Source organism: Anabas testudineus, chromosome 24 (assembly GCF_900324465.2).
Source record: "Anabas testudineus chromosome 24, fAnaTes1.2, whole genome shotgun sequence".
Classification (NCBI taxonomy): domain Eukaryota; kingdom Metazoa; phylum Chordata; class Actinopteri; order Anabantiformes; family Anabantidae; genus Anabas; species Anabas testudineus.
In genome coordinates this window covers 17,527,712-17,549,652 of record NC_046632.1, presented here as the reverse complement: position 1 = coordinate 17,549,652, position 21,941 = coordinate 17,527,712, and the positions used below count along the sequence as shown (strand labels likewise).

Below are 21,941 nucleotides of genomic sequence, written 5' to 3'. Positions count from 1 at the left end.
CAGCCGACAAACACGACGTAAACAACCCGGGCGGTTGTTGTCGTCGTGGTCTCGTAGCGGTTTTAAACGGGGCTCGGATGTGCCGTTAGCCCGGCTCGGTTCGGTTTGGGCTGCGGAGGAGACACGGCGAAGCATGGTGAAGTGTGTCGTGTCCGGGTGTCCGAACCGCATGGTTAACGTTAACCGGGGGATCTTCAACCGACCACCGAAGAGGTTCTTCAACTTCCCCAAAGACCCGGCGCGAGTGAAGGTAACGTTACGGAGCAGAGTGAAGTTAGTCACCTTAATGTGAAGGACAGGTTCTCATTTCATTTTCTACACGCTAACATGGTGCTAGCAAATCTTCAGTGCAGTAACCAGCGTTCCTTTTAAAGGACCTTTACTTTGATTAGCAATGTGTTAGCCTAGCCTAGCCTAGCCAGTAGTTAGCTAAGTACTCTAAGAAAACATCGATAAGATGATCCACGTTTTCCCGTAATGTTACTGCAAACGTTAAAAACTCTCACGTATGTAAATAAACATGAACAAACCTAACTGGAAACGTCACCAAGAACAGTAGATACTAGCTGTCAACTTACTATGGATTCAGTGATTTACCCCTAAACCTGTGACTTCATTTAATTATTATTAACACAATATTTTAATCTAAACATGTGTAACGTTACAGTTTTTTTTACTTGAATCCACTTTTAGCAGTTCATATTTGCTGAATACTAATATGAACCCAGAGTGGTGGTCAAATAGTTTTCTAGAATCTTAAAGTTTTAAGATTATAAGATTGTGTAAATCACACTGTATATGTGCAGTATTTCTGTACTCCGGGTTTGTTGCTTTGACTAATTATGAGCATACGTTTAACTTAAAGGGTGACTTCACAAACATTTTTTATTTGTTTAACTGTGGTTCTAGTGTGGGAAGTGAATGTACCAACTGCGCTATATTAAAATATCTAGCATCAAGCTCTTTGCGGTTGTAGTTTGGCCATTGGAGTTTGCTTTAACCAAAACTTTCCCTGTCACTTTTATCTTACATAGTGTCTTTGCTCTTCTACAAGATGTTCCATTAGATACTGCAGTGGTTAAATGGATACAAACACTTGTGTGACTAGGTTCTGGTCTCAGACAATAGAAAAACATCAGGTGCAGTTTGAAAAGGACTACAGTCGACCAGCAGTGCATCTGATGACTTTGTTTAGGTATGGCTGGCAGCGTTGAGGGAGACAGACAAGCAGGACACAACGGAGGAGCACTTAATCTGCGAAGACCACTTCTTGCCAGAGGATATCTGCAATAAGGGAGTCAACAGCGATGCCATTCCCATTATGCCCCCATGCCCGGACGGGTCCCTAGACATGACCACCACTTGGGGAGCTGAATCTTCTGATGAGGAGGAGGAAGAGGAGGAGGAGGAGGAAGAAGAGGTCCAGTGGACCACTGGTGGGGACGTTGAAGAAGCGGATGATGGGGGTGGAAATAATGTTGTTGCTGCTATAGAATCTCCTGCAACAAGGCCTCCTCCATTAGAACTTCCTGCACCAGAGCCCCCTGCAGTGAAGCAGGTTAGGACATAGTTATTCTTCCAATATATATTCTTGTGTGAATTCTTAGTATCTGTATATTGGTTATTATTCCAGATATGTTGCAACAGCTACCTTTGTCACAAGCTGTGAATAAATGCAAACCAGAATTCTGATTTAGGTGGTAGACCTCAGCTTTAACCTGCTGTGTTTTCACTCTGACGCCCAGGAACAAGACTCCAACACATTAGTGGAAATGACGACCAGGTAAAAAAAAAAAAAAAACAACAACCTAATTTGCTCACATTATCCATACATTAAAGTTTCATAAAAATACTGTGCTGACTTTGCAGCAACAGCCCACACAAGACAACAGAGACTCTCCAGACCAAGAAAGTCACCAGCAGACAAGGTGTGTGTTGCATTCATTTTATTGTAATCCGATAGTATACTATCTAGATGATAGTAAAAGAAAGATGAAGCTGTTTTAAAGCTTCAAAGCTGTGTCTAAGTCTTTTCTAGACCTAAAAGGATGAGGATATTATTTTATTTTGACCTCTTCCCCCACCTGGAACTCATGCTGTCCTCAGATGTGTCCCTGGGACTGTTGACACGGCGATTCCTGGACCTGTTTCTGACTTCTCCAGACGGGACACTGGACCTGAGGGAGGTGACCACAAACCTGCAGACCAGCAAGCGACGAGTTTACGACATCACCAACGTCCTGGGTGGCATCAGACTCATCAAGAAGGAGTCAGCCAACAGGATCAAGTGGATGTAAGTGAACAGATGAAACAATAATGGCATTGGTTGTTAATGCTGGTGCCTTTTTATACAGACACCCTGATGTTCATACTGAACCAAAAAAAAATCTGCTCTGAAGTGCTCCAGCTCATATTAACCTTGGTTAATCTTGCGATATCACTGTTACCAATAGAATAAACGGTATAAATCCACTGTGAGCAGATTAATATATCTATAGCTATATCTAAAATCTGTTCAGAGGCGGGAGTCCCATCTCCAGCTTTCTGTTGAAGAACCAGGACAAATTCAGTGGAGGGCTGGATAACCTGAAAGTGGTTGAGGACACACTGGACACCCTCATTAAAAGCTGCGCCCAGCAGCTGTTCGACATGACAGATGACACGGAAAACTCTGCATATCCTTTCAAATGAGACTCTAGTAATACCTGTATGTGAATAAAACAGTTGTAAATGTGTGTTTCCTTAACTTCTCCTGCACGGTGGCCTACGTGACTCATGAGGACATCAGCCGACTCGGGGCCTTCCAGGACCAGACTGTGATCATTGTCAAAGCCCCGGAGGAAACGAAACTTGAGGTTCCGGCTCCCACAGAGGTAAAAAAACACTAAACAAATGAAAATGTTACTGATCTGTTTTGTCACAGAAGCTGGGAAAATAAATTCAAGTGTAATGATTTGAAAAGATTTAAGGGGCTGGCTCTGTGCGTGTGTTCATTCGTTCCTGCAGGACAACATCAAGATTCATCTGAAAGGAGGGAAGGGTCCCATTATGGTGCTCACCTGCGACATCGGGTCAGCAGATGTTATGAATAAAGAGAAGAGCGGCTGCTTCGTAATGATCGAGGAAAGCCAGATAAAGACGTCCACTTTACACAGAGGTAAAAACACAGTGAAACATGGCACACAACATTAGCACCTTGATTTTTCATTAACATCCTCAAACTTCTATTTGTTTCTCATTTGGCATCGTAGTGAATGAGACCAAAACACCTTTGATCGGCTAAACTATCTGATCATTTGTGCTTCCACTTTTGTGTTGCTGCTGTTGCAGAGTCCACGAGTCCACAAAGCACATAGCCACCCGCTGACCAGCAGGAGGCTCCAGCTGTCCTCATGGTTCAGACACGAGTCTGGGAAATTACAGAAGCCTAAACGGACTGTCTGCAGGTACCAGAAGTCAGAAGCTGGATATTGCACAAAGCATCAGGTTGAAAAGAAACTGTTGAACTGAACTCAACGGGTGGTACTGGGTTAAGATTTAAATAACACTCACACCACATCCATTCAGTCCAAATGGATCAGGAGCAAAACTAAGACCTGTGACAAGGAAGTTAACACAGAGAAAACTATTTATGGATCAGTGTTTGTTATGTTGTCCAGAGAAGAGATGGTGTAAATCATGAAGATGATCACAACAGGAGAGTCAACTGCTGCAGTGTTTCTGGAGACTCTGTATTATACCTTCTAATTGTTTCCTGACTTAAATATGTTGTATAATATTTTACTTTTTGTTAGTATGGTATGTTTGTTTTGTATATAAAAATCTTTTCATGTTGGTTTGGACTTTCTAAACTGAGAACATATGTCAAAGATGCTGTAATCAATAAATGACCTCTTATGATAAAATGATTTCATTTCCTTTCATCAGTAACTGAAGCAGCAGCAGGTATGAGAAATTTACTGGTTGAAGCCAGATCGTCATTTTAAACATCTGAGGTTCCCTGGACACTGAACTGGTTGTAGGTCAGACATATAATGAAACTCAAAGGAATCTCATGACTCTCCAGTTCACTTTTGTTTTTTTAATACTTGTCATCCGTTGTTGCAGTTACGTCGGTAAGTCTCCCTTCAATTAAGTTGTCAGGTAGTGTTACTCAAATGAACTGTAAAAATGGCTGCCATTATTTTCTCACTTGACAAAGGTTCATAGGTGATGCAGGAGGTTCTAGGTATTGTTGTGTACATGGGGTTTATACCAACGTGACCCAGCACGTCATGTAGACAAAACACTAGAAGCTGCTGTGAATATATGGGCTCATGAGGTCAGTGGAAAAGTAGCAAAGCAAAGAGACGCATTAAGCTGCTTTTGCAGTGACGAAAAAATTAGACTTTAACCTTTAAAATTGTGATGTGATAACTGTGGGAATGAAGAACTGAAACAGATCTGGGAAGGAGAGAGACTCAGTTGGTGAGAACCTAGCAACTTAAAAACCACAGTGCTTTCTATAGAGAGAATTCACCAGTTGGGAGCTGTGACGGGTAAGTTACAGACATCGTGTCTCTTTATTATTATAACAGGACCTGAAAGGAAACTGATCAGAGGTGAGTTTTTAACAGTCAGTGAAATTAGTTTCAGTTGATTTGGTTTTAAATCACTAGATATTGTGTTTGTGTTAAGGTTCTGACTTTATTATGGACAAGTGTGAGCACACAGGTGGGAGAGTTTCTCCCTCTAAAACCTCTCTGTGTGGGGAACATGAGATCCAAACCGAAGCTCAGAGGTGAGATCTTGGTCTGTGACTGTTCTATGAGCCGGAGCTCCTGCGTCTCTTCTTTAATAATCAGAGCTCTGCATGTTTTGTTTAAGCCAAGAACAGCAGCAGAGACCAAACCCACCTGGACTCAGCGGTGTCTCTGTGGCAAGTGACAGATCCAAGAATCAGCCTGTTCATTTTAAGAAAGACGGTGAAACAAAGTAAGTCCACGATTACATTTACCAAGTAGTCCAGCTAAATGGGAGACAAAGAAATGGGAGACAAAGAAAGTGGAGACACCACATTTCCAAACCGTATGCCATCAGTTTTTTTTTTTCCCCAGAGTTGTTAAGTTGTTTGTTTTTCTTCGGCTTACTCACAAAATCCAGCAGCATAGAGCAGACTGTCAAATGTGCTGTAACTGTAAATGTTCGTATATTGACCACAGAGTTCAGAATCAACACAGCCCCAAGATTTCCAGCAGTCAGTCTACCAATATAAAAGAAACTGGTCTGAGAGATGATCTGGACTCTGTTTTTATGGTATGTAAATCAAACCCAAAACAAAACGAACTGGGCAGTTTGTGGGCATCATCTGCATACAGTAAATAATGGGTGGGTAGGTAGCTTGTTTTTCAGGTTCTGGTCATCTCAAGCTCAATTTACAAAAATCTCCTGAACCTTTGCTGCACTTACAGTAAATCTTGAAAAGAAAATCTTGCACATTCACTCCTGGAACTGAAACAGCTCTAGAGAACTTTACTTTAAAATAAAAGACATTTTGCCTTGTACTTCACTTGTGAGTCACTTTGGCAGATATCTGCCAGATGTAGTCCAGGTATTTCAGATGGGATGTGCAGATGCAGCTGTAAACTCATTTTATCGATACATTCATCCTCCACTGGAGGCCTTCAGTGTTTTTAATGACTTTAAACTGATGTTTGCATGTTGGCTTCCAGCTGCTTGAGGAAAACATTGTCAGTTTTGTGAAGAGTGAATTGAAGAAGTTCCAGAGGATTCTAAGTCCAGACTACTCCGAAGCTGAAATAAAGCAGGAGGAGGATGAGGAGGTGAACAGCGAGGAGAAGCAGCAGAAGAGGAGCAACAGAGAGGCACTTCTCAAGATCATACTGCACTTCCTGAGAATGAAACGAGAAGACCTGGCTAAGATTCTGCAGAGCAGTAAGAGACTGGTTAATGTTTTAATCTGGTAAATATGTATCTATGATTTTTCTGAGCAGCATCTGTTTGTTCCTTCAGGAACTTCTTCTGGACGGTGCCAGATTAAACTCAAATCAAATCTGCAGAAGAAGTTTCAGCGTGTGTTCGAGGGGGTTGCTAAAGGAAAACCAACATTTCTAAATCAGATCTACACAGAGCTCCACGTCACAGAGGGAGAAACTGCAGAGGTCAATAGTGAACATGAGGTCAGACAGATTGAAACAGCATCCAGGAAACCAGACAGACCAGAAACAACCATCAGACACGAAGACCTCTTTAAACCTGTACCTGGAAGAGAGGAATCAATCAGAACAGTGATGACAAAGGGAGTGGCTGGCATTGGGAAAACAGTCTTAACACAGAAGTTCACTCTGGACTGGGCTGAAGACAAAGCCAACCAGGACATACAGTTCACATTTCCATTGACCTTCAGAGAGCTGAATGTGCTGAAAGAGACAAAGTTCAGCTTGGTGGAACTTGTTCATCACTTCTTTACTGAAACCAAAGAAGCAGGAATCTGCAGGTTTGAAGAGTTCCAGGTTGTGTTCATCTTGGACGGTCTGGATGAGTGTCGACTTCCTCTGGACTTCCACAACAATCAGATCCTGACTGATGTGACAGAGTCCACCTCAGTGGATGTGCTGCTGACAAACCTGATCAGGGGGAACCTGCTTCCCTCTGCTCGCCTCTGGATAACCACACGACCTGCAGCAGCCAATCAGATCCCTCCTGAGTGTGTTGACATGGTGACAGAGGTCAGAGGGTTCACTGACCCACAGAAGGAGGAGTACTTCAGGAAGAGGTTCAGAGATGAGGAGCAGGCCAGAAGAATCATCTCCCACATCAAGACATCACGAAGCCTCCACATCATGTGTCACATCCCAGTCTTCTGCTGGATCACTGCTACAGTTCTGGAGGATGTGTTGAAAACCAGAGAGGGAGGAGAGCTGCCCAAGACCCTGACTGAGATGTACATCCACTTCCTGGTGGTTCAGTCCAAACTGAAGAACATCAAGTATGATAGAGGAGCTGAGACAGATCCACAGTGGAGTCCAGAGAGCAGGACGATGATTGAGTCTCTGGGAAAACTGGCTTTTGAGCAGCTGCAGAAAGGAAACCTGATCTTCTACGAATCCGACCTCACAGAGTGTGGCATCGATATCAGAGCAGCCTCAGTGTACTCAGGAGTGTTCACACAGATCTTTAAAGAGGAGAGAGGACTGTACCAGGACAAGGTGTTCTGCTTCGTCCATCTGAGTGTTCAGGAGTTTCTGGCTGCTCTTCATGTCCATCTGACCTTCATCAACTCTGGAATCAATCTGCTGGAACCACAAACATCAACCTCCCTGGTGAAAATGTTTAAGAAACATTATCTAAAACGGCTCCACCAGAGTGCTGTGGACAAGGCCTTACAGAGTCCAAATGGACACCTGGATTTGTTTCTGCGCTTTCTCCTGGGTCTTTCACTGCAGACCAGCCAGAGTCCTCTTCAGTATGTGGTGACAGAGATAGGAAATGGGTCAAATGCTACTAAAAAAACAGTGAAGTACATCAAGAAGAAGATCAACAAGGATCTGTGTCCAGAGAGAAGCCTCAATCTGTTGTATTGTCTGAATGAGATTAAGAACTACTCTCTGGTGGAGGAGATTCAACGATATCTGCAGGCAGGAAGACTCACCAAGAAGAATCTCTCTCTGGCTCAGTGGTCAGCTCTCGTGTTTCTGTTACTGTCCTCAGATACAAATCTGGAAGTGTTTGACCTGAAGAACTTTTCTTCTTCTGAAGAGGCTCTTCTGAGGTTGCTGCCGGTTGTTAAAGCCTGCAGTACAGCCATGTAGGTGACAAAGATACAAGCACTAAATATTAATATTAATCAAACATCCACCTTAACCTCTTAATACTGGATGTAGAACATACAGGCACAACATGACACTGAACTGTGTGTAATGATAGGTGTTCAGTCTGATTTCATTTCATTGTTAAAGTTTGTACCGTACTGAGGAGAAAACCTTTCTGTGTATTGTCCTAACTTCAGCCTGAGGGACTGTAACCTGTCGGAGAGAAGCTGTGAAGCTCTGGCCTCTGTTCTCAGCTGTCAGTCCTCAAGTCTGAAAGAGCTGGATCTGAGTCATAATGACCTGCATGACTCAGGCGTGAAGCTGCTCTCGGATGGGTTGAGGAGTTCACAGTGTAAACTGAAAGCTCTCAGGTCAGCACTTTGGAATTAAATGTCTGAAAACCCCGACTTACTGACGGCACTATAAGACACAGTCAACAGAGTTTGTAGAATGTCTGCTTTGGAGATTGTATTTAACCATATTTTATGGAAAATGTAGAGATTTTTAGATGTGTAGTCAAACAGCAGAGCAGCACTGCAGCTCACAGAGCTTCATCACCAACATGCAGAGTGTAAAGGACACTTCTTTACTCTACAACTCATGTGTATTCTGCTTAGACTGTCAGGGTGTCAGGTCACAGAGGAAGGCTGTGCTCATCTGGCCTCAGCCCTGAGCTCCAACCCATCCCATCTGAGAGAGCTGGACCTGAGCTACAATCATCCAGGAGATTCAGGAGTGAAGCTGCTGTCTGAAAAAGAGTCCAACTGGAAACTGGACATACTGAAGTACGGACCAACGTAGAATAGAAACAAAGTTAATGACATGAAATGGTAGAAATTGAAAGGAGAGGAGAGGAGCTCAGTGTATCAGTAGAGTTCCCCCAGCAGACTAAGCTATATCAGCATAACTAAGATGGTTCAGAGTCACCTGATCCATCTCTAACTATAAGATTTATAAAAAAGGAAAGTTTGAAGTCTAGTCTTAAATGTGGAGAGGGTGTCTGCCTCCAGAACCTGAACTGGGAGCTGGTTCCACAGGAGAGGGGCTTGATAGCTAAAGGCTCTGCCTCCCATTCTACATTTGGAAACTCTAGGAACCACAAGTAAACCTGCAGTCTGAGAACGGAGAGTTCTGCTTGGAAGATAAGGAACTATGAGTTCTTTAAGATAAGATGGAGCCTGATTATTAAGGGATTTATAAGTGAGGAGAAGAATTTTAAATTCAATTCTGGATTTAACAGGGAGCCAATGGAGAGAAGCTAACGTAGGAGAAATATGATCTCTCTTACTAATTCCCGTCAGAACTCTGGCTGCAGCATTTTGGATTAACTGGAGGCTCTTTAATGAGTTATTGGGACAAACTATTAATAATGAATTACAATAGTCCAGTCTGAAAGTAACAAATGCATGGACTAGTTTTTCAGCATCACTTTGGGACAGGATGCTTCTAATTTTAACTTTAATGTTTCTCAGGTAAAAAAAGGCAGTTCTAGAGATTTCTTTGATGTATGAAGTGAAGGAGATATCCTGATCAAAGATAACTCCGAGGTTTCTTACAGTATTACTTGAGGCCAATACTAAGTCATCAATGGTGAGAATACATTAGAAATAGATGTTATTAATAGCTATTGGTCTATAATTTTGTAATACCCCTGAGACCAGAGTAGGTTTTTTGAGCAGGGGTTTGACTATAGCAATTTTAAAAGCCTGTGGTACGTAGCCTATTTGTAAAGATGGATAAAGATATATTGATCTGATCTAATATGGACGTGCTGATCAAAGGTAAGACATCTTTGAGGAGTCTAGTCGGGATGGGGTAAGTACCAATGAGGTCTTACAAATTAATCTAGAGCTGTTGTACAAATGAGACCATCCGTGCTGTATGCAGGAAGGATCTGATAAATTTTTTCTCTAATAGTTCTGATTTTATTTGTAAATAAATTCATGAAATCATTGCTGCCAAGCGTTGAGGGGATACTAGGCTCGAAAGAGCTATATCTAAAGAGTTTTCTGTTCTGGTTGTATTTCCTCCTCCAGGATGGATCACTGTGGGGAGCAGAGACTAAAACCTGGTGTGAGGAAGTGTAAGTATCCTCGATTCATAAAGTGACTGGAGACTGAATATTTGTCAGTGATGAATTACATGAAAGTTGAAGAAAAACAAACCACACACTTATGACTTATGCTGTGTTCTCCACATCAGATGCTTGTGAGCTCACACTGGACCAACATACAGCACACAGGAAGGTAGAGCTGTCTGACAATAACAGAACGGCGTCAGCAGTGAGAGAGGGACTGTATCACGACAGTCCAAACAGATTCGACTGTTGTCAGATTCTGTGTGAAAACCCTCTGACTGATTGCAGTTACTGGGAGGTCCAGTGGGAAGGAAACGTTCTTGTAGCAGTAACTTACAAAGGAATAAGAAAGAGAGGAAATTCTAAGAACTGCTGGTTTGGAAGGAACCATCAGTCCTGGAGTCTGCAGTGCTCTAATGCTGGTTACTCAGTCTGGTACGATAACCGCGAAGTAGATCTTCGTTTCTCTGTATCTCACAGAGTAGCAGTGTATGTTGACCATCCTGGAGGGACGCTCTCTTTCTACAAAGTCTCTTCAAAGGGTGATCTGACCCTGCTCCACACCTTCCACTGCACATTCTCTGAGCCGCTGTACCCGAGCTTTGCATTCGGATACAACTCCTCTGTGTCTCTTTGTGAGCTATAGGAAGTTTTTAGAATTACAGTCAGTGCCGACAGCTGTTAACATACCTGTTCACTCTGGACAATATTACACAGAGTGAATTAAGTTTTGAATTTTGACTCTTAAGTCTGTGATATGTTCCGGTTACATACTTTCTCCAGTTTAGGATGTTTAGTATTTAGGTTGTTCCCAGTTTGTCAAAACCTCAAAATCTGCTCTCCTAAAATGTAGTCTCTCATACAGAAGGTGCCATCGTGTGTGTTCACCGCATTGAATGAAAATGATCCGATTGAGTTTCATTGAAGTTTCCCCAGATCCTTTTACAACACCACCACCCAGTGGACAGAGTTCATCATGGTGAACAGCACAGCCGTCCAGGGGAAGAGGACGGAGTCAGAACAAACAGCAAAACCTTTAGTTCTAAATGTAGATGAGTTTATATAATTCTTAAAAATTGTGTTGTATATTATGTTATTTAAAATTTTAAATTTACATTTTGTTTTTATTTTTATATTCAAATACATTTTTGGTACAGATGATTCACATTTTTTTGCAATTCAACATTTGTGAAATATTTATATGTTGGATTTTAAAACGTGTGTTAGATAGAAAACCTGAGTACGATCAAATGCTTTAAGAGTAGCAAAGGTAATTTTATCATTTGATTTTACTTTAATCAAAATTCTGTGCATTTGATCTTATTTGTTCATGATTTGGAAATAAAACAAAACCAAAACATCCGAGTTCAACTCAGTTAAGTTTCCTAATAAACTGTTTGATAAATCAGGTATTTGGAGGATAGTTGCTCGACGGTCTGTGTCTGTGGACGGGAACATCATGGTGGGCTGGATGTAGGTGTTGGTGTCAGGGTTCAGATACTGGAGTCTCATCAGAACCACATTTAGACGACGTGGATCTGTTTTACATGTTATGTTATGACGCTCTCATCTAGAGACGCTTCACGTTCTCATTTTGGATTTTGTGTAGATTGAAATTTAAAAAGTGAAACTAAAACAATTGATATAGTTACTAACAGCAGACTTCACGTCACACCCTGCTCCTGTTTTTTTCAGTCAGGTTGTTAATGTTTCAACAGGACGTTAGTGGGTTAAAATATAACATAATATATAAATAATATAAACCTGAAGAGTGGTTTCTGTTAATTCATTAAATGGTGGTCGCCCGTTTTCGTCTTCTCAGTAGACATTAAGGGACAGGTGTACTGTATTTCATGATGTATTCACCATGTCCACACAGGTCAAGTGAATTTAGTCTTTTACATTATTATAGAGTAGAAACAGTTCTTGTTATTTCTGCTTAATGAGAAGCCAGAAAAGGAAAATCCACAAAGTCAGAGAAGGTTGAAGATCATTTGAAGCACAGGTGATAGAACACAGAATGTATTCATGATTTTAAATGTGTGTGCTTAAGTACACACACACACACACACACACACACACACACACACACACACACACACACACACACACAGCTCTGTGTGTAGTTGGGTGTGGTCCATGACTCGTGCTGATGGTTAACATGTTGCATCGCAGCGTGACTTTCTGAAACAGCAGTGTGCTGCTCAGAGCTGATGACGACAATGAGGACTATGAATAAACGTGAGCACGCACGCGCACACGCACACGCACACACACACACACACACACACCAGCTTCTCCCGCTTCAGTCAGGGATGCAGTCATCTGCTCCCGTGTTGTAGTATGAAAGTTGTTGAAATGATTTCTTCACCTTCTCTCCAACAGATTTAAACATCACTATGTTCTTTTATTTTATTAAAAGTCAGAATATAATCTACTTAACCTCCAGATTACAGTATGTAATCTTTCCCAAACCTCCTAATTCATACATCATTCTGCATGTTGGTGATTATACAAGTTTCTGTTCCTCCAGAAAATGTCATGTGAAAATACTTTGTGTCTCACTACGAGTCACACAGAACAATAATGGACTGAAACTCTGACTGTGTCCCAGTTCTATACCAACAACATACTTTTACAAAGCAAGTGAATTTTCTTTTATTTTGTATCAGCAGGATTTGATCCATGTGTTAATAGTCAGACTGCAAAGCCAGTCCGTTTTTTAACAGACTGAATTATTGCTTTCTAGACCTGCGTCACCACCACCTGCAAATCATTTAATGTTTGCAGGAAATGTTCGTCTTCAATGTGCATGTTCCTCCAAGCTTTCAGTAGGACAGTATTAAAAATCTAGGAACAGTCTTTCTTCTTAAATGGGCTGTTTTCTTCTTAGTAGTTCAAATTAACTAACTGGTTAACAACCCCCCACCTCTCTGTACGCTCCCACTGTTTGGGGTCTCAGACACTTTCTCATGGCAGCAAGTGAATTAAAAGTTGACAGAGCCGACAAAACTTCATGAGGGAAAGTGGGAGGAGATAAAAATCTATCTATAGTTTAGAAGTTAAAAAGAAACAAAAGACAGAAGACGACTGTAAATCACGACCAGGCAGCTCAGACGACCTGTCAACAAAGAGAAAGAGAGAACTGAGGTCCATTTAAAGACTACGTGGCTGAAGACTTGATGCAGAGCAGCTGCGTCAGCAGGTGAATCTCAGAGGAGGGAAAACTCCAGCAACTCTAATCATCCCCAAACGACTGACACACGCGTCAGCACGGTGCTTCACCTTTATACAGTTAGTGCAGCTACTCCACCTAAATGAACTGAAGTGGAGTTTCTTACTGTTTAAATCTCAACTTCACTACATCGTACGGCCACTCCCGCATTTTCAGTCCTTTATAAAGAAACGTAAAATTCAGGGAGAAGTGTCGTCATTGGTTTATAAAGGTGAATCACCACCATGTAACTGTGGTAACAGATTGATGTCCCACGATATGAATGATATTAACGCACACACACACACACACACACAAGCGCGCTGTGGGTAAGGTCTTGGCAGAGTAATCGCTGCTGTCACAGTCTCTGCATGGATCTTGGCTCTCAGCTTAACACCGGACAGTTTCAAGGTACAAACATATGCACGTGTGTGTGTGTGTGTGTGTGTGTGTGTGTGTGTGTGTGTGTGTGTGTGTGTGTGTGTGTGTGTGTGTGTGTGTGTGTGTGAAGGTACTGTACATTCCTGGGTGTGTTATGTTGTGTATTGTGTCTGTAAACTGTACAGTATGTCTGCACCCACACATATACTTGGATTTATGTGTTTTACAGTGTGTATGTTTGATGTTCCTCCTTCTTTCCTTAATATTAGTGAGTACAATAAATCTCCTGCAGGACTCACACACACACACACACACAGGGGCGTGTTGGGTCATAAACAGGTTGCTTTATGTGTGCTGGTGTCTGTGTGTAATTTCAGTTCACTGTCTTTCCTCTGGACGTCCAGTAGTAAATCCATCAACTCCCCCTCAGTTGGCACACGCTCCGTCTGGCACAGAGGAGAATGAAGACTGTGTTTATTGTCAACATAATAAATCACAAAGTTATTTAGAACAGAACTGCTCAAGGTGAAAATAATCTGGACGAGAGTTTACGTACAGAATTTAAAGGAGCGTCACACACAACACCAGCATCAAGTGTTTTTAACTGTAGACTGTAACTAAAAGTGAATGTTCAACCGTCAACACTAAAGAAACGTTAATGCCCGACACCTCTCTGTTCTCCACACGGCTGACCAATCAAGGCATGGAGAAGCACATGGCAGCTAGAGCTAACCCTGTCTTACAGGTGCACAGCTTCAGTATGCTTCAGGTGAAGAGTCAAGGTTGTTACAGGTGTGATGTGATGTGATGTGAACCCCTCTCTCAAGTGTTACTTACTCCAATGCTACGAATGCCTTCAGCAGACAGTTCCATCATTCGTGGTTCATTGCATTTTTCCAGCTTTACACTTCCTGAACAGGTAGAAGACCCAGACATGCTGGATCTGTGGTCAGAAAAACTCTTTCTCTGCAGATGTTTGCTGTGATTAACTCCAACTAATGAAGACAATAGACGGATAGAACTGTTACCATGAGAAACTCCTTTAACAACACTGAATTTTGAGCTTACTCTTGAGCCGACCTTGCAGTAAACGACGACAATAACAACGATCAGATCAGTAAACACACTTTATTGTTGCTTTAAATAGTTCAGAACCTTTTGATATTTTAAGAGAGTGCAGAGTGTATTTTTGGCACCGTCTCTGGACTGGCACCAGCTACCTCGGCTGTGATGAACAGTCTGGACAAAGGAAGCTGCCAACATGGCCACTTGGAGGGCACCCAGATGGAGAGGGTCCCGTTAGACTCTGTAAATCATGAGGTGGTGGATTTTATCATTACAAGATTTTAGATGATGCCGGTAAACAAATATCTTAGCTCCTGGTTATGTGGGACAGTTTAGTCTGTTCAGAAACCACAATGCACAAAGGAAGCTGTACTTTTTAAAAACTATTTACTTGTGTAATTTTTATACTTTGTAGAAACAGGAAATGACACAAAACCTGCAAAACAGAGCAAAGTCAAAGAGGAAGCTCACTGGCTCCGGCTCTGAAAGAGTTCGCACACTACCTATTTTTCAGCTGCATTTCCAAACACACTAAAACTCCCAAATGTGTTGATGACCAAGAAGACAAATGGCTGACATGCAGCGCTGCAGAAGCACATGGTGAGGAAACCCCAGAAGGAGGATCCTCCGAATGAGGCTTGACCGGCATCGTCAGCAGCTCATCCTCTCCACTTGTTTATCCTCAGCTCCTGTTGTATGTACATCAACAGTAGTAGTATTTTTCTTTAAGCTGTGCTCAGAATTCAACCTCACTGTGTTTAAACTTCTGTATATGCATGTTTTTATCTATTTATTGTAAAGTGTCTTGTCTACGTCCACCTATCGTCCAACTCTACATTATCTACAGCCTGAAAATGTGGTTCGGTCCTTTGACGTGCCAGCTACGTCCTGCCGCTCACCACATCAAACCACATTGATACTGTAAGTGCTCTTAAACAGCTCTAATTACACTGAAGCCAGTTTACAGCAGATAAATACCAAATATCATCTCGACACAGGGGGCTGCACTGCGGCTTGGCACCAGGCTCTAACTCGCACCACAAACAGGACTCGACGTTCCAGTAAACAACTGATCTGAGTCCACAACTGGTGCTGGCTTAGACACGGACCTGATTTACTCCCCCGCACACAAACGGGAGATTACAGAAACACTGATTCACATATTACACCTGTTTTTCATGTAATCCAATCCAGAGCTGGAGCAACAGGGAAAACAAGCTGATCAGCAGTTTTTCAGTGTGTCTGCTGCCAGCTGCTACCTGGAAGTCCGGCTGCTTTCAGTTTGAAGGTGTGGTTTGGTCCTTTTGAGGAAATAATATTGACATATTTTTCAAGTCCCAGTGTCCCTCTGACTCACAGGGTTTTATGGGCTCTAACTTTCTCTGCTTGTGCCCTTCCAGGAAACAGCAGGAAAACAACATTTGTCATTTCTTCCAAGCGACCGCACATCTGGGTTCAAAGCGTCAGTCGGCCAACAGGGTCAGTGTGGAACTGTGGGCACATCAGCTCGTCTACTTCAAATTCGTTTTCCTGTGCTCCTGTTGTTTTAGATTGTTAAGCACACGCTTTGCATTTGTCTGCTAATAATGTGCTCGTCTCTTCTCATTTCTTATTGTCTGTACCTCTATTGTCTGAAGGCTTTCTATGGTCTTCTCCTCTCCTCTCCTCTCCTCTCCTCCTCTCCTCCTCTCCTCTCCTCGCCTGCCCCTCTCCTCTCCTCTCCTCTCCTCTCCTACCTCCTCTCCCGCCTCGCCTCTCCTCCTCCTCTCCTCTCCTCTCCTCTCCTCTCCTCCTCTCCTCTCCTTCTCCTCTCCTGCTCTCTCCTCTCACCCTCTCCTTCCTCGGCCTCTCCTCTCCTCTCCTCTCCTCTCCTCTCCTCTCCTCTCCTCTCCTCTCCTCTCCTCTGAACATCCATCTGTTATCTCTACCACTTCTCCTGCAGACGGTTTCAGGGTTTCCGGATCCCAACAGTGAAAAGCAGGATACACCTTGGACCGATCACAAGTGGGTCGATACACAGACAATCAACCACTGGAGCTCACATTCACACCTCTGGGCACCTAAATGTTTCTGGATCGTGAAAGGAAACCTTAGTACCCAGAGGAAACCCAAGCAAGCACGGGGAGAACATGCAGACAAAGAAACAGCTCCAAACTCAAACTGCGCCACCAAACAAAGAAAACAAATCCAACTTCAGGGTCCTGGTGTGAATGGAACTGGAGGAACATTGGAGCAGGACATATGGTGATGCTCCCTCCTGTCTGAAAACCATGAAGACTTATCCTACAGTGCAGGTGTCTGGATACCCCCCCCCCCCCCCCCCCCCCCCCCACACACACACACACACTCTAATAGGAGTCCGTAGCCTGTCTGTGCTTTGTCTGTCCAACCAAACCGAGTGACCAGAGTCTCGGTCAGGGAGCTGATGAAGAACCCACAGCCATCAGCCTCTCACCAGCTCGTGTTATGTTCAGGGACACTGCAGAATGCAGGTCTTCTGAATGCTGGAAACAGTGAGAGCTCACAGAGTGGCACTTTAAATATGTCTCTGACAGAAGTTACAGTCATTAATTATTGGTGCGGTACCTAGAGGGTTAACCAGTTCATTTAAAAATGGTCCGTGTCTAACCTTCCTCGTCTAGTGTCAGTGAATCTCTTCTCTTATCTGTCTAGTTTTTACAGATGAAGGTTTTCTGGGTGTTGCTTTTTTCTCTGCTCCCGTCTTCTCGCCCCCCCTCCGCTCTTCATTTCTATTTTTTCTCATCTTATCTTCTGGCCTCCCATTTTCTCTTCTCCTTTGTCATTTCAGAAGAAATGGGCTCGTCTCTTTGTCTCCTCTTCTCCTGACCTGGTCTCCACTCTCCACATTTCTCTTCTTTGTTCTTTAAATAGCTCCACTTTTGTTTATTTAGCTTCCCATCTTCTCGTTTTTTTAAATTTCACTTCACTCTTTGTTTAATTAAACGGGGGTTTTGTGTGTTACTCACCTCTTCTTCTCTCGCTTTTCTTAATTTCATATCATTTTCTGTCTTATCTCACATTATCCTCTGCGACTCGTTCTCCTTCCCTTCATCCTGCCCCTTGTCCCCTTGTTTGTTTCTTTTCCTCGGCTCCATCTCCTTTTTTATCAGACCTCTATCCGAAGAGAATGAACTGTTTAGATGTGAAGAAAAGTTTAATGAAATGCATTTGAAAACAAAAAGCATCCAACAAAGTAAATCCGTTACTGTACATGAGAAGATAAAGACACACATCTACAAATATTACTCAATTTAATGATGATGTGTTTTAATATGACAAAAGGTTTCAGATTACCAGGACCTTTACATTTTAGTTGAATTAGAATCAGTTGTGTCATCTGCATATAATCAAACTGAACAGTTAGAACAACTAGTTTTAATACAAATAAAGAAAATTAGATTTCTCTAAAATAACATTCTTGTGATAAACAGTAATCAAATAGTCTGATTATAGATTAGATTAGATAGATTATACACTGACAAGATAAGAATTACAGCTCAACACCAACATTAGAACACATGTCCAGTAAAAGTTGGATCTTCTTCTTCGTGTTGGAGTCTCGTTGTCTTTTTTATCTGTTTTCCTTTTTCTGGTTTGCTCAGAGAGATAGAAACTAATGAATCACTCATTTATCTCCTCTTTCCTCTTTGTTCCTGTTCGGATGGACGTTTATTCTCTTCTCTTATTCTCTCTCACCCTGATTCAATTCTTCTTTTGTCCTCATCATGTGTTACGTCTCCTTGACTGTTGGTCGCCTGTTCAGGTTCCTTCAATCTTTAAAGTCTCCATTTTTGTTTTCACTGCTTATCTTTAAACTTCTCCCTTTGTTTTGGAAAATATGGAGGAGACAGGTTTTCTGGCTTTGTCCTCTCCTCAACTTTCCTCTTATTTCATCTTATCTCCTGCTTCTTCTCCTCTTTCTGTGCTCATGTGTATTAATTTAGGAAAACAGACTTGTCTCCTCTTTAAAGTATTAATTTTAGAATTGTTCCTGTTGGCATCTCCCTCAGAAAAATAAATGAACTATCTCACTTTCCATGTGGACACACAGACACTAATGTGTGGTAGAGGGGAAGGATTGGAGCTAATTTCACCTCTTTTTTCCCTGGCAGCTAAAAATGGAAAGTTGTTTGTTCCAATGAACAGATGCCTCCATGACACACAAACACAGCCCATCAAAAACACTCATAGGCACATGTACAGACCGCTGAAGCTCATTCACACTCATACACACAGACCACCCATGGCTTCGTGTGTTCCTGAACACTCACATCACTCATTTTATCTCACATCAAACGCACACACACTGCACTACATGCATAAACACTCAAGTGTGTGTGTTTTCCAATAAGTTCCCAGCTGAGACGTCGCACGCTGCTGCTGCTGGTTGATGTGATGTTTTCTCCCCCCTGCAGGAAGAAACATTGAAAATATTCTTCGACCTTTGTTTGTGCGGAAGAAAGTGGATCCGTGCAGTTTTTCGAGCGTTGGCGGAGATGTTGGATCACTTCATCAGGGGATAGGCTGAACCGTTTTTAGGCCAAATTGACCCTTTGTCAAGTCTCGCCTCCTCTGCGCTGCTTGGTTACGGTTGCTAAGTGGGACAAACAATAGCCTCTGCGAGTCTGGATCCTCAGAGAACACCTGTTGATTTAATTGAAGCGTTTTTCTATTTAGCATCATTCATCGAGTTCTTTAAAAAAACATGTTTTATCGTCTGGGTTCCTCTTAAGAGACCAGTGACTGAACACTATATTAATATTCTGAGAACAAGTGGAAAAAACATGAATTATTTTTCTCCCATGTCCCAAAAGTCAAGCTGGTCTCTTGCAATCAAGGCCAGCTTTCTCAAATCATAAATCTTTGTGGGATCACGTGTTAAGTTTAAAATACATTGTGCAGATGCTGCTTGACAAATGCTACATCATGTCTGGTTGGAACCACAGAAGCAACGTCCACCATCAAAGAGCTTTGAAGAAGCTTCACACAGTCACAAAAAGCTTGTGACTCGTCAGTCTACTCTCATCAGTTCAGCTACACATACAGTATTGACCTTTGTCAAATGTTAATTTATGCATTAGACAAGTTGGAGATATGTTCCTGAAGTGCTGAGTTGCTCTCCTGCTTTAGGACCCTGCACCTGAATCTATATGAAACCAAGGCTTTAGTCTCAAGAGGCTGGAGTGGAACATGCTGCTGCACAGGTGAAGGAAAATTAGAGCAAGTATTTAGCACTGTTGACTTTAAGTTCAGATACTAATAGTTTGCAAATATGTGCTAACACAAAACACCTTTTGTACCATGTGCACTTGGTCATTTCAAACTGAACATTAAACTGTGCCTCCAGGAAATCACAACAACAATGAATTCAAATTCAACCAGTCCTCATGACTTCTGATTGCTGCAACTTTTTCACAAGTTTGACCTACAATCTGTACTGTCCCTGAACGTCTCACATCCCATGCAACACAGCTGCTGGTTATTGTTTTTATATTTTTTACTGGAAAATGACAAAATGACAAAAACATATCAACAACAACAGCCATGAAATCCTTGTAACTTGCTTGTTAAAGTTGGTCTGTAGCTGGTGTAAGAGAAGATACTAACACCCGAGTTCAACTGTAGTTCCAGAAAACCCAGCAGGGTGACACATCTTCATCCTAGTGAATCTCATTGTACTAAATATAACACAGTTCAGGGTTTTACTAATCTTGGTCTGGAGAGTTGCCCCACAACAGAACAGCACACAGTCATTGGCCGGCACTTTTCCCTAGGAGGTTCTGGGACTGCCTCCCATCCAGTGGAGGAGACAGTCCCACATGGGGCTAGAGAACACCCTGCTTTATCTTTAGAGTTAATTACAGCTGGGAGCAGCTAAACGTGGTATTCCCTTATACACACACACACACACACACACACGGGACGTCCCACCACAAGCTGTTTGCTACTGACCATTATGGCATGTAAACAAGCCGATTTGGGTGACACACAACCAGAAATGAGTGCTTTCCCAGGGTGCACTCACAGATCTGTCCCCTGTCCACTGGGCTGCAGCGCTGACAGTGTGGCGTCGATGGCGTGAGTTTGTTAAATAACTCCCAGCTGTGAAATGATCCGCTCAGCGAGATGCTCGGCATAATTACCGCCTGCTAAATGCTTCATAATAAATCATAATGGTGTGTGATAAAGAATGTGAATACAGAACCAGCAGAGAAGGTATTTTTAAGACATGGTGATCCTCACAGCAGGAAAATGTTGGTTTGTCATGTTTATTTTTGACATGTGAGCGGATCTGTTGCCAAAATGTGCTGAAAAACAAAAACTACTCATTTCATATTAACTCCATGTTGTCCTTACAGTACAGACAGCACTGCTGCATGTGAAGCTGCACAGAGCAGCTTGATGTAGTTTATCTAACGGAGCTCAGGCTTCGTTCTGATTGTTTTACAGAAACAGAATTGCCTTTAACTGAGCGCACTGAGGTGTTAATCCTCCAGCTACTCCCGACTGATTAACACATTGATTCTCTTCTTGGTTGATCGATTGACTGACAGGATCATACAACCTTGTTTGTGCAAATATGTAATGGGACAGCCTGTCTGCATATTTTACCACTGTTATGTACGTGCATGCAGACAATATGGAGACACACCTGCACACACATGCTGCAAAACAGAAACACATACGAGTCTCAGGGGAGATTTCCATATGCTCGCAGCACTGAACCGTGAAAACCACACTCACACTCACACCTTACAAAGTAGTGATGAAAGTGATTCCTCCAAACACTAATCAGGACTAAAATAACTCGCTTGATCATCCTCTATCAAAGGCCACGGGACTCACCGATATGTGCACAGACTGACAGAGTAAATGTAAGTTGACACCAACCTAGTTGTGTCAACAAAAAGAGAGAGAGAGAAAAAAAAGTCGACAGGTAGACATATGTGGGACATGGCTAATGACAGGGAGTACATTAAAATTAGAAATAAGAGCAAAACAGGAAGAGGGTGGAGGGAGAATAACAAGATTAATACAGGTGGAGTCATTTGTGGTGAAGGCTTATTAGCTGACCTTGTTCAAAGATATTGTGAAATATGTGTGTGGATCGGTGCCACTTCCACTATTCAAACTGCAGCTACTGTCATTATCCTGATACTATTACTACTGGAGGTGGTGCAGCAGTTATTAATTATGGCTGCACCACCCACAGTGATACTGACACCACACAGTTTATCTGTTCATCCACCTGAAATTACAAACATATCTTTTGCTGCCAGAAGTTGACAGAAGGGACCGGATGTTGGACACGTTTGATTGACAGTTGAGTCCGCTCGGGTGCAACACAAAGTGTGAACACACCTGAAAGACA

The 21,941-nt window shown here is 42.4% G+C and overlaps 2 protein-coding genes across 2 annotated transcripts; both read left to right on the top strand.

The window, feature by feature from the left end:
- Window positions 1-3,891, top strand: si:ch211-195d17.2 (THAP and E2F_DD domain-containing protein). The gene is made up of 9 exons (XM_026342216.1): window positions 1-250; window positions 1,196-1,558; window positions 1,746-1,783; window positions 1,870-1,928; window positions 2,107-2,293; window positions 2,520-2,675; window positions 2,759-2,873; window positions 3,007-3,157; window positions 3,331-3,891. The coding sequence occupies exons 1-9, from the start codon at window positions 134-136 to the stop codon at window positions 3,354-3,356; spliced, it is 1,212 nt and encodes a 403-aa protein (XP_026198001.1). The 5' UTR covers window positions 1-133; the 3' UTR covers window positions 3,357-3,891.
- Window positions 3,892-4,375: 484 nt separating this feature from the next.
- LOC113149700 (protein NLRC3-like) lies at window positions 4,376-11,346 on the top strand. The gene is made up of 10 exons (XM_026341928.1): window positions 4,376-4,601; window positions 4,678-4,780; window positions 4,867-4,974; window positions 5,202-5,295; window positions 5,712-5,934; window positions 6,013-7,807; window positions 8,009-8,182; window positions 8,429-8,596; window positions 9,848-9,894; window positions 10,014-11,346. The coding sequence occupies exons 2-10, from the start codon at window positions 4,692-4,694 to the stop codon at window positions 10,532-10,534; spliced, it is 3,219 nt and encodes a 1,072-aa protein (XP_026197713.1). The 5' UTR covers window positions 4,376-4,601; window positions 4,678-4,691; the 3' UTR covers window positions 10,535-11,346.
- Window positions 11,347-21,941: the final 10,595 nt, after the last annotated feature.

What these genes read in the sequence shown, in the direction of transcription:
- si:ch211-195d17.2 (XM_026342216.1), top strand. Translation starts at nt 134, where the DNA reads ATGGTGAAGTGTGTCGTGTCCGGGTGTCCGAACCGCATGGTTAACGTT. An exon ending in GAAAGTCACCAGCAGACAAG is followed by an intron (nt 1,929 to 2,106) that starts GTGTGTGTTGCA and finishes TGCTGTCCTCAG; the next exon opens with ATGTGTCCCTGGGACTGTTG. An exon ending in GCCAACAGGATCAAGTGGAT is followed by an intron (nt 2,294 to 2,519) that starts GTAAGTGAACAG and finishes AAATCTGTTCAG; the next exon opens with AGGCGGGAGTCCCATCTCCA.
- LOC113149700 (XM_026341928.1), top strand. Translation starts at nt 4,692, where the DNA reads ATGGACAAGTGTGAGCACACAGGTGGGAGAGTTTCTCCCTCTAAAACC. An exon ending in AAGAAAGACGGTGAAACAAA is followed by an intron (nt 4,975 to 5,201) that starts GTAAGTCCACGA and finishes TATTGACCACAG; the next exon opens with AGTTCAGAATCAACACAGCC. An exon ending in TGGAAACTGGACATACTGAA is followed by an intron (nt 8,597 to 9,847) that starts GTACGGACCAAC and finishes TTCCTCCTCCAG; the next exon opens with GATGGATCACTGTGGGGAGC.